Genomic DNA, 12,553 nt, shown 5'->3' with positions numbered 1-12,553 from the left:
GATGTTTTGCACAGTGTCCTAACTTTTTTTGGAATTGGGGTTGTAAAATTTGCATCGGATTTAATCATTTACTAAATAAAATAAGCACAACCAAGCAAACCATGTCTTGATTTTTATATTCTACAGACATGTTTACAGCTGGGGGCGGTACGGTGGTGTAGTGGTTAGCGCTGTCGCCTCACAGCAAGAAGGTCCTGGGTTCGAGCCCCGTGGCCGGCGAGGGCCTTTCTGTGCGGAGTTTGCATGTTCTCCCCGTGTCCGCGTGGGTTTCCTCCGGGTGCTCCGGTTTCCCCCACAGTCCAAAGACATGCAGGTTAGGTTAACTGGTGACTCTAAATTGACCGTAGGTGTGAATGTGAGTGTGAATGGTTGTCTGTGTCTATGTGTCAGCCCTGTGATGACCTGGCGACTTGTCCAGGGTGTACCCCGCCTTTCGCCCGTAGTCAGCTGGGATAGGCTCCAGCTTGCCTGCGACCCTGTAGAACAGGATAAAGCGGCTACAGATAATGAGATGAGATGTTTACAGCTGATTTTATTAAACTGCATGCTTATCTTCTTAATCATGTTTGTTGAATGCCTAGTCAAGTTAATAACAACATTTCTGCATTGCTTTAGGTAAATACTGTATATTAATGGCTTTCTTAAAGCAGAATTCAGCCTTGGGACATTCGACTGTTTTTCTCAGACGACCACACAATTTTGACCATGTAAGCAAGCAGAGTGTTGGACAAAAATACTCCGATTAAATTGCAATCGAATGAAAGTTTATGAAGTACAACCACTCTGACGTATTGACTGGTGTACAGTATGAACTAACAAGGCACATGAACTAACAAAGTGAAAAAAAATGTCAGTTTTAATTTCAGGTTGCCTTCAGCGGACGGATTTCGCAGGAAATCCAAGAAAACCACAGCTTGTAGTACAATGTCAAGGACCTCAGATGGCTCCAAGATTAAAGTCCAACAAATGGAAGGGTGGTTGATTGACGTTCACTAGTCCGTGTATCCATTTCAGCACGATGTCTGCAGGTGATGCAATTACAGATTTGTGTATACTAGTGTGGATTTGCAGCGAGGGTGTGGGAATAAGACCAGAGTTTGAGCGTGTGTTTTGGGGAGGGGGATTCCATGCATTATACATTAGCCTCGGAACATCTGACACACCGAGGCCACCCAAGCAGATGCTACTTTTGCTGAGCAGGGAAATGAGGTCATATAGACATTATGATCATAATCATTGTGCCCTGACGTATTACAAAATCACTCTCATTACCATATGGTGGGATTCCAGGTTTTTCTGGAGCCTGCTGGAAAGCTCAACGGTTTCCGCCATGGCTCCTGAGATGAGGCACGCTGACAGCGAGAGAGTCTCTGGAAATGAGAAACGGCTCAAATGTTGAGCTTGAATAATGCAAAACAGAAGAGTGCTTAATTCAGACTCGATGCACCTGTGAAAAGCAAAATCTTAGAAAAACGTGCATTTCCAGTTAATAAATAAAAGCCATACCATCGCTCGTTTTAAATACCTTACTATATTCATTCAGAAATGTCCGTTAACAAGCTGCATTGATCTATGCAGTGAACGTTTTTGGGTGTTTTTTTGTTTTTTCCCGGGGTTCTCCGAGAACATTAAACAACAGTATAAAGCAAGCAATCAAGGACTGGGTAGAAAATAAACTTTTAGAGGGTCAAGTAATAAAACCCAGCAAGCATTCCTTGTGGTCGAAATACCTCCCACATATCAAAGGGTCAGAGTTTAGTCTGTAGATAATCAGACCCAGGATTCAGACAGAGTTAGGCGCAACCGACTCATCTAACCTTTTGCTTTAACATAAATGCAACTGCATGCAAATTCCACCGTAAGATAGATTGTTTTCTTCTGAAAAGATCAAATGCAGCCGCAGATCCAACACCATAAAGGCTGACCTGAGAAAGCAGTTAACTGGGAGCTGAAAGTGAAGCTCTCTGGGGAAGGGGTCTTAAAGCATTTTTTGTTGTTTTTCCACTCGAAACCCATTTTGGCATTATGTTACAGGGCTGCCCTCCAAGCGCAGAGTAATGCCTGGGCAGAAGAGCCAGGGGGACAGTCTGACAGCATGGAAAGTTCCCTTAAAGCATCGATCCAACACCATCACGTAAATATGCGCACAAATCAAACCATCGCTGAACAGTGATAAAACACAGCACCTTCTAAACCGAGAACGTACGGCTGACGTTTTCCAGATCCACGATTCTGGTTTACTAAAAAATAAACTACAGTAGTTTAAACACGTTGATTTCGACCAGAGTCTGTTTGTTGGAGCAACCACAAAATTTAAATAATACCTTTGATAATTGACTCTGCTGCAGCCAAATCTCGTTTGTAGGTCACCTGAAAAGGAGCAAAACTCAAATTAAAAAAGTGCAAGATCCACTCAAAGTGGACTGGATGAATAAATGTGATGTGCATTAAATTCCAGTAAAGTGAAGGCCTCGTCTCTTACTTTCCACAGTGTCGGTGGTCCCTCAATAAGCTTGGCACTGGTGCCGCTGTACTGCAGGGCCAAATGCAGGCACTCGGTGCCAAACTCAAAGTCAAACTCGCTGCACTGTGGAGAGAAATCAGGACATAAGCAAAGCAACAACAGATCCATGTGTTTGTGTTCAGGAAATAGCGAAATTATTTCACTTATCTATTATTGATGACCGAGAAGAACCCAGAAGAGGAAAAAGATAAACATATGGATTAAGTATCCCTTCAAAACAAAATGAAAAACATGGAAGGATAGACTCACTCACTCGTCTGAAAACCAGAGTTACCACAAACATGTAGCATGCTAGCTTTCAAACCATTCTGTGTCAATCCCCGAGTTTTGTTTTGTTGCCTTTTGACCACATGTAATGAGATTTTTATTTGACTCAAGTTACCCACAGCCTTTATATTATATGGAAACTAATGGTTTACTGAGAAATACATCACTCAAATTTTTCATACGTGCCACATCCGGGACATGGAGAACCAAAACCGTGACAAAATTCTCAATAGGTCACTCGTAAGGAAATCAAGGAATTGTTTTGATAAATTTGGGTACTTTTTGTTTGTGAATGTGTCTGTGTAATAAAAAGAAAATCACACGATGGCTTGAAGGTATGAAGTTCATCTTCTCGTGTTGAAAAACTCGCATTTTTCATATGAAATACATCGCGGATCTGAGTGATATATTTTCTGATATTTCACTCTGACGACATCACTCCCGGTGTTTTCCTGCTGACTAGACCAGCACTGTCAAAATGGCGAACCAGTTCAAAATTAAAATTTTGAATAACCTGTGCATTTTTTTTTTTTTTGTAAATGGGTCCATATAATATAAAGAACATTACAGAGTTGCACGAAGATATGAAGTTTATCTTCCCGTGTTGAAAAATATTTTATATGTTTATAAAAATGTATAACGATATATTAAACAAATATATGCATATATTCACCACTCGAAGATAAACTTCATATCTTCACGCAACCATGTAAAACACACACACACACATATATACTAAGTAACTTTAAAAACGCACAATGGAATTCAACACAATATCACTTTAGATCCATGCATATATTTGAAATTTATGATATTGTATGTAATGCACACACATCTTGAAACATTGATAAAGGACATTTATTGTCAAACTCAAGAATTAATTCACAACAAAAAAATTCAAAGTGACAGTTGGTCCATGTTCGGACCGTCATGCTGGAGATTCTGGGTCTGTGTCGTCCAGGGGTCTCAGCAGCAGTGACTGAGGGGGTCAGGAATCTGTCACGGAGGTGAGCTAGCCTGATGTGCTGATCCTGAACTGGCGTCGTGACTCGAGGCTGACCAGGGCGTGGACGATCCCTGGTGCTCCCTGTCTGTCTGTCTGTAACGCTGACTCAAACGGGAAATGGTCGAATGATGAACACCGAAGTGCCGGGCGACCTCTGTCTGTTTATTTCCGGCACGCAACATCCCGATGGCCTGTTCACGTTGATTTTGGCTTAGGCGTGGCATCTTCAATAATGACAATTTTCCCATCATTTCCCCCGGGTATTTATAGGCAAGATTGTGTGTGTACAGTGTATGCAAAATTTGTTTGAAAATTAAAGCCTGTCCATGTCATTGACTACCCGAGTCATATTGTACGTTACTGAGTACAACTCCCTTAAATTCTGATTTGAGCACAGATTTGGAATTTATTCGGGCGGAACGAAGTTATTTTTCCATTGTGATATATTTCTTTTCTTCTTGAGATAAACTCAGCACGAATTCAGCAAGTTTTATCAATGTGCGTTTTTAAAGTTACTTAGTGTATATATATATATATATATATATATATATATATATATATATATATATATATATTTACACACACACACACACTTCCTTCCAATCAACCAGCATTGCTCAATGGCAGGAGGGCATCTACAGTTAGGTCCATAAATATTTGGACAGAGGCAACATTTTTCTAATTTTGGTTCTGTACATTACCACAATGAATTTTGAACAAAACAATTCAGATGCAGTTGAAGTTCAGACTTTCAGCTTTAATTCAGTGGGTTGAACAAAATGATTGCATAAAAATGTGAGGAACTAAAGCATTTTTTAAACACAATCCCTTCATTTCAGGGGCTCAAAAGTAATTGGACAAATTAAATAATTGTAAATAAAATGTTCATTTCTAATACTTGGTTGAAAACCCTTTGTTGGCAATGACTGCCTGAAGTCTTGAACTCATGGACATCACCAGACGCTGTGTTTCCTCCTTTTTAATGCTCTGCCAGGCGGTTTTCAGTTGCTGTTTGTGGGCCTTTCTGTCTGAAGTTTAGTCTTTAACAAGTGAAATGAAGTGTTGGGAGTAACGCGTTACAAAAGTAACAAATTACTGTAATGCATTGCTTTTTGCAGTAACGCGGTAATGTAAGGCATTACAGAAAAAAATTTGGTAATATTTTACTCGGTACAAATGTCAGTAACGCGCGTTACAATGCATTTTTAACCTGGAATGAAGTGGTGGTTTTTTTTTCCTTCATACAAATTCGCCAAAATCACGCGAGATCAGCAGAGGTGAAACGTCCGGGCAAAATGTTTCACTTCCTTTTCCTTTAGGCTAGTCAGACAGGAGAGAGAGAGAGATGAGTGAACCTGCAGCTGATCTAACGGCGGATAGCACATTCTCCAGATGGGCACACGCCCATTACTTTAAGTTTGTGAAAAATAAGGATGTGAAGAACATCGTAGTCAAATGCACTTTGTGTGCTAAAGAACGGTCCACTTCCCGAAATAGCACCAGTAATTTAACTAAGTATTTACAGAGGTGCCATAGTAACATGAAGTTAGCAAGGAAGCAAGCGGAGGATGAGAGTGGCGATAAAATCACAAAGCAGCCAAAATTAACGTTCTGCTGCTCTGAGATGCTCCTTCAGCCTCAAGAGGTTCGGAGACTTGTGGCGGAGTATGGTATGTTGTTGAAGATATGCTGACAGTTTGTTTACATTTTTGTCCTGTATAACTGAGGTTTTTTTCTGGTTGGAAGTCAGACTAAAGTGATTGAGCTGCCTTTCCTTCGAGGGCTAACAGGCCTAAGCACTTCAATATCATTAAAAGCACTTTGATTTTATTATTTCTAATTCCGTTTTTCGAAATGTGACTGGGTAGCCTCATATAGCTAATAGTCATTGTCTAGCCGTGATTTAAAAGGCTTGTGGGTTTTTTTCAGGCCAGTTTTATTGTAGGCTACGATTTGCCATAAATATGTTCATTTTTGTTAAATTTCTGAAATGGAGTCATATCCCTTAGGGCTAATCTTTTTTTTTTTTTTATGAAGCATAAACTATGCTTAATGCTGTAAACTTGAAAACAATAAAGGCATAGAAATGCTAATTTTGTATCCTGTCATATCTTTAGACATTACAATACAATACAGTTCAATTAATGTTAATATGAATAGGCCTAAAGTTACAGTATTTCTATCACAATTTGCCAGACTTTCACCTTTTGTCTGCTCTTGTGATGATTGTTCCTTGTATTGTGCCATGAGCCGTCACTGTGGCTATTATATTCTAGTGTTTTTAACCATAAGCCGAGCTCAGTCAGATACCACATCACCTTCCACTGGATGTGTGATGAGCTAATTGAGCGGCTTGAGCTCAATTAGATTGCCAAATCCATACTTCCAGTTATTTTGGTGAGAGTAACTTAAAAGTAATGCAATAGTAGTGTAATTCCTTACATTTTAAATACAGTAATATTATAATGTAACTAATTACTTTAAAATGACAGTAACAAGTAATAAATAATGCAAAACAGTTTTGAAGTAACTTGCCCAACACTGGTGAAATGCATGCTCAATTGGGTTGAGATCAGGTGACTGACTTGGCCATTCAAGAATATTCCACTTCTTTGCTTTAATAAACTCCTGGGTTGCTTTGGCTTTATGTTTTGGGTCATTGTCCATCTGTATTATGAAACGCCGACCGATCAGTTTGGCTGGATTTGAGCACACAGTATGTCTCTGAATAACTCAGAATTCATCCGGCTGCTTCTGTCCTGTGTCACATCATCAATAAACACTAGTGACCCAGTGCCACTGACAGCCATGCATGCCCAAGCCATCACACTGCCTCCGCCGTGTTTTATAGATGATGTGGTATGCTTTGGATCATGAGCTGTACCACGCCTTCGCCATACTTTTTTCTTTCCATCATTCTGGTCGAGGTTGATCTTGGTTTCATCTGTCCAAAGAATGTTCTTCTAGAACTGTGCTGGCTTTTTTAGATGTTTTTTAGCAAAGTCCAATCTAGCCTTTTTATTCTTGAGGCTTATGAGTGGCTTGCACCGTGCAGTGAACCCTCTGTATTTACTTTCATGCAGTCTTCTCTTTATGGTAGATTTGGATATTGATACGCCTACCTCCTGGAGAGTGTTGCTCACTTGGTTGGCTGTTGTGAACGGGTTTCTCTTCACCATGGAAATTATTCTGCGATCATCCACCACTGTTGTCTTCTGTGGGCGTCCAGGTCTTTTTGCATTGATGAGTTCACCAGTGCTTGCTTGCTTTCTTTCTTTCTTTCTCAGGATGTACCAAACTGTAGATTTTGCCACTCCTAATATTGTAGCAATTTCTTGGATGGGTTTTTTCTGTTTTCGCAGCTTAAGGATGGCTTGTTTCACCTGCATGGAGAGCTCCTTTGACCGCATGTTTTCTTCACAGCAAAATCTTCCAAATGCAAGCACCACACCTCAAATCAACTCCAGGCCTTTTATCTGCTTAATTGAGAATGACATAACGAAGGAATTGCCCACACCTGCCCATGAAATAGCCTTTGAGTCAATTGTCCAATTACTTTTGGTCCCTTTAAAAACAGGGTGGCACATGTTAAGGAGCTGAAACTCCTAAACCCTTCATCCAATTTTAATGTGGATACCCTCAAATGAAAGCTGAAAGTCTGGACTTTATGTCCATGTCCATTATATAACTACAACTTGAATATGTTTCAGTAAACAGGTAAAAAAACAAAATTTGTGTCAGTGTCCAAATATATATGGACCTAACTGTACATTTGAAAAAACGCATACATAGTCAAAACTTTGGACACACCTACTCAGTCATAGGTTTTTCTGTATGTTTTCTGTAAATGGCCGTTTATCAGAATGGGGTTTTTACCACTTACATGAAACTGATTAACCATTTTACATTCATGCCCTTTGGCTTTGCAAAGAAACTTATTGTTATCATCAGGTCCTAACAACAAGCAATCACTATGTCATAATGCACAAACAATGTTGGATCACCACTGTGACTAAAGCCATTTCCAGCTCCAGTCAAAAGTTTGGATGCAACGACTAAGACCGTTTTGTATTTTGACTGCTTTCTACATTGCAGAACAACACTGAAGACATCAAAACTATGAAATAACATCTGGAACATAGATGGAATTATGTGGGAAACAAAAAATGTGTTTAAAAAAAAACAAAATCTGCTTTGCACACTGGTGAACCAGTGGCAGGGTCATGGATATTGAAGGCTTTTTCTTTTTTTTCTGAACTTTTTCAGCAGATTGTGCTACAGTAGCTTTTCTGTGGGATTGGACCATATGGGCTAGCCTTCGTGCCCTGTGTGAATCAAAGAGCCTTCCACCCCCATGACCCTGTCACTGGTTCACCGGTTCTCCTTCCTGGGACCACTTTTGGTAGGCGCTAACCACTGCATACGGGAACACCCCACAAGATGTGCCATTTTGGAGATGCTCAGACCCAGTCATCTAGACATCACAATTTGGCTCTTGTCAAAAGTCGCTCGGATCCTTACACTTTTCCTGCTTCCAGAAACTGATAATTTTGCAATGGTCTCTTAATTTTTTCCAAAGACGTATGTTTATATCTCAGAAAGGAAGGAAGGGGAGAGAGAGAGAGAGAGAGAGAGAGAGAGAGAGAGAGAGAGAGAGAGAGAAAGAATCTCTCAAAAAATAGCCACCAGGTCTTAGTCATTTAACCCTTGGCATTTTGGCCTTCTCTAAAGTATAACACACTGGGGTTTGGGTTTCTCTTTTGCCTCTACAATGGCTCCATCATTCTCAAAGGATGTCACACCGTGAATACATCATTCATGCAGAAAGGACTGCTATAAGAGCTCTGACACATGGCCCTTGGCCACATTTTAAAAATCACTGTCACTGACTTTTTTATTATTATTTAATTTAAAAGACAAACTGCAGTAACCCTGAGTAACAAAAGTAGAGAAAATTAAGTTAAAAACAAAGTCTGCACTATTTCATGCCTTCCGCAAGAAGATACGGTATATAACCTTTGGTTTTCAAAGCAAAGAGCTATACATTCACCACTGGAGGAGATGAGTGCAAAAAGGCCCAGGAGTGTTAGATCATATGTCAGCATTATATCAGCCATGTACATACCTCGATAGCCTGACTATACCTCTTCACCACGTCAGACATCTTGGGACTTTCATTCTCATTTATAAAGCGATGTGACAATCAGTACTCAAGAACTCTTATGTTCTACACCACAGGCAAAGATGGCCGTAAAGGTGAACCCTTGGAGAGTTTGAAAAAAAAAAAAAACCTGAATCTCATAACCTGCTCTCTTTAACACTGTATCTTGTCCTGAAAATTTTAAGTGAAACACATTAAATATGTTTAGATTTAAAAACGTGTGCTGTGTTTAGCAATTCTAGTGCTAATAAACTGGTTGGTGTGTTTACTCCCCCCCCCCCCCCCCCAAATATCCTGTGAGAAGTTAGCGGTACTCTACAGTACTGATATCACAAGAGAACCCGTCACTAGTGCAGTGACAACGGCGCTTTACAAGAATTTTAAATTCATCAAACATTAGGGAGAACAGTCAGGTTTCACTCTTGCCTCCTAAAAACAAAAGACCAACAGTTTCTTTTCTCACTCGCCATTTTCCAGAGACATTGATTGTCATATTAAGGAGAAATCCAACTTGGAAAGCAACCGTTGGACTCGGAACTCCAGAACACGATGAAATGCAGCGATACAAGGCAGCTGCACCGAATAGCCCCCAAGCAGAACTACGTCATCACTTGTTTACCGCAACTAATTGTGGGGGATAGCCGAGGTCGGGAGCTGAGAGATATGATGGATGTTAGATTAATTTTACAACCCCGATTCCAAAAAAGTTGGGACAAAGTACAAATTGTAAATAAAAACAGAATGCAATGATGTGGAAGTTTCAAAATTCCATATTTTATTCAGAATAGAACATAGATGACATATCAAATGTTTAAACTGAGAAAATGTATCATTTAAAGAGAAAAATGAGGTGATTTTAAATTTCATGACAACAACACATCTCAAAAAAGTTGGGACAAGGCCATGTTCACCACTGTGAGACATCCCCTTTTCTCTTTACAACAGTCTGTAAACGTCTGGGGACTGAGGAGACAAGTTGCTCAAGTTTAGGGATAGGAATGTTAACCCATTCTTGTTGAATGTAGGATTCTAGTTGCTCAACTGTCTTAAGTCTTTTTTTGTCGTATCTTCCGTTTTATGATGCACCAAATGTTTTCTATGGGTGAAAGATCTGGACTGCAGGCTGGCCAGTTCAGTACCCGGACCCTTCTTCTACGCAGCCATGATGCTGTAATTGATGCAGTATGTGGTTTGGCATTGTCATGTTGGAAAATGCAAGGTCTTCCCTGAAAGAGACGTCGTCTGGATGAGAGCATATGTTGCTCTAGAACCTGGATATACCTTTCAGCATTGATGGTGTCTTTCCAGATGTGTAAGCTGCCCATGCCACACGCACTAATGCAACCCCATACCATCAGAGATGCAGGCTTCTGAACTGAGCGCTGATGATAACTTGGGTCGTCCTTCTCCTCTTTAGTCCGAATGACACGGCGTCCCTGATTTCCATAAAGAACTTCAAATTTTGATTCGTCTGACCACAGAACAGTTTTCCACTTTGCCACAGTCCATTTTAAATGAGCCTTGGCCCAGAGAAGACGTCTGCGCTTCTGGATCATGTTTAGATACGGCTTCTTCTTTGAACTATAGAGTTTTAGCTGGCAACGGCGGATGGCACGGTGAATTGTGTTCACAGATAATGTTCTCTGGAAATATTCCTGAGCCCATTTTGTGATTTCCAATACAGAAGCATGCCTGTATGTGATGCAGTGCCGTCTAAGGGCTCAAAGATCACGGGCACCCAGTATGGTTTTCCGGCCTTGACCCTTACGCACAGAGATTCTTCCAGATTCTCTGAATCTTTTGATGATATTATGCACTGTAGATGATGATATGTTCAAACTCTTTGCAATTTTACACTGTCGAACTCCTTTCTGATATTGCCCCACTATTTGTCGGCGCAGAATTAGGGGGACTGGTGATCCTCTTCCCATCTTTACTTCTGAGAGCCGCTGCCACTCCAAGATGCTCTTTTTATACCCAGTCATGTTAATGACCTATTGCCAATTGACCTAATGAGTTGCAATTTGGTCCTCCAGCGGTTCCTTTTTTGTACCTTTAACTTTTCCAGCCTCTTATTGCCCCTGTCCCAACTTTTTTGAGATGTGTTGCTGTCATGAAATTTCAAATGAGCCAATATTTGGCATGAAATTTCAAAATGTCTCACTTTCGACATTTGATATGTTGTCTGTTCTATTGTGAATACAATATCAGTTTTTGAGATTTGTAAATTATTGCATTCCGGTTTTATTTACAATTTGTACTTTGTCCCAACTTTTTTGGAATCGGGGTTGTACATGAGAGCGATGTGAGAGGAGCGAGTTTGCCGTGCTCTGTCGTGGAGGACAGTGAATCTGGTGATTTAAAGAGGTGGAGAACGTGTCGAGGGTTTACGGCAGGGAAATTGGAATCCAAATCAAGCTCGGTGAGAAGGTAAGAGTCTAGACCGAGTCTGCCACACTGTACAATATCATCATCAAATCCTAGAATGTCTGATTTCTGAGGATGTATATTGCACCAGCTAAACTTTATCAAGAAAACAAATCTATCTGAATATCGGGAATTGGCGTGGAGCAGCGCTCTCGCGGGGGGCTCGTGGGCGAATAACAGTCCGAGTGATAAATGAGTGATTAGTTAAATAAAACTTGATATCAGGAAACATTACCAAAAATTTAAAAATAAATTAATAAAAAAAAAAAAAAAAACTTTGGAAACCTGCTGATCTGCCGTCTCATGTTCAGCATTAATGCATTTTTTTCAGGAAATGCCGCTAGTGAGGTACACTGAACATTATACATAACCTGAAAGAGAACCCTTTGTAGTTTGAGAGTTTTACCGGTCCGGCAGGCTCGTTTGGCTGCCGAGTGCTTCGGTACGTTAAGAGGCAAAGGCCGAAGAATGCTTCTTTGTTTTACAGGCTTTGGAATATCGCTAGTTTCAGACGATGAACAGTGTCGATTGTTATAATCTTCTATAACCGAAGGCCGTTCCGCAGACCGTGGAAATATCGCTGGGTCACAGTTTAAGTACGTCTTTTTCCCACCAGAGAAATATAAGCTACAAACACTCGTCCATTTCGATTCAGTTGGAAGGTTTTCGTTGTGGATTAAACTTATCCATTTCTTTCTTCTCTTCTGGCAGCTGATAAAAGCTCAAATTAGGAGTTCTCTTTGTTGTGGGGACACAGTAAGGCACACAGCAATTCACTTTAGGCACGGTTAAAACCGGTTAGACAGAACAACGCAGTGTTTAACAATGGCGAAAGTAAACAATACGGCGGAGCTGACCCCAGGTATCACCCATAATGTATTACGGTAAACAAGTAATGACGCAGTTATGGGTTAGGGTCATTACAACCGAGACTCGACTTGTAAACTATGAGATGAGCATGATTATGTTGGAGATGGTATTAGCATGAAAGTTGAAGTTATGGAACCTGATGTGTTTGAACAGAGAGAAAGGATGAAGTGAGAGAGCTGGTCAGACAAAAGGACTAAAGTGCTGTTGCACTGGTCTCTTTATATGCAGGCATGAGCTCCCACTGGGGACACTATAAGTGTGCATTTGAGTGGCATTGTAAGTAATGTAGGAAACGGTT

General features: G+C 40.5%; 1 protein-coding gene across 1 annotated transcript in view; it reads right to left on the bottom strand.

Annotated features, from left to right (window-relative positions):
- Positions 1-12,553, bottom strand: part of crppa (CDP-L-ribitol pyrophosphorylase A) — an 83,308-nt gene that overhangs the window by 43,978 nt on the left and 26,777 nt on the right. Inside the window, exons 4-6 of the mRNA XM_060898142.1 lie at positions 2,483-2,587; positions 2,325-2,370; positions 1,273-1,370 (exon numbers count right to left, since the gene is read on the bottom strand). Of these exons, the coding sequence (XP_060754125.1) occupies positions 1,273-1,370; positions 2,325-2,370; positions 2,483-2,587 (249 nt within the window). The remainder of the gene's footprint in view (positions 1-1,272; positions 1,371-2,324; positions 2,371-2,482; positions 2,588-12,553) is intronic.

This window comes from Neoarius graeffei, chromosome 17, assembly GCF_027579695.1.
Source record: "Neoarius graeffei isolate fNeoGra1 chromosome 17, fNeoGra1.pri, whole genome shotgun sequence".
In the NCBI taxonomy this organism is placed as follows: Eukaryota; Metazoa; Chordata; class Actinopteri; order Siluriformes; family Ariidae; genus Neoarius; species Neoarius graeffei.
This window is presented reverse-complemented; position numbering and strand designations above follow the sequence as displayed.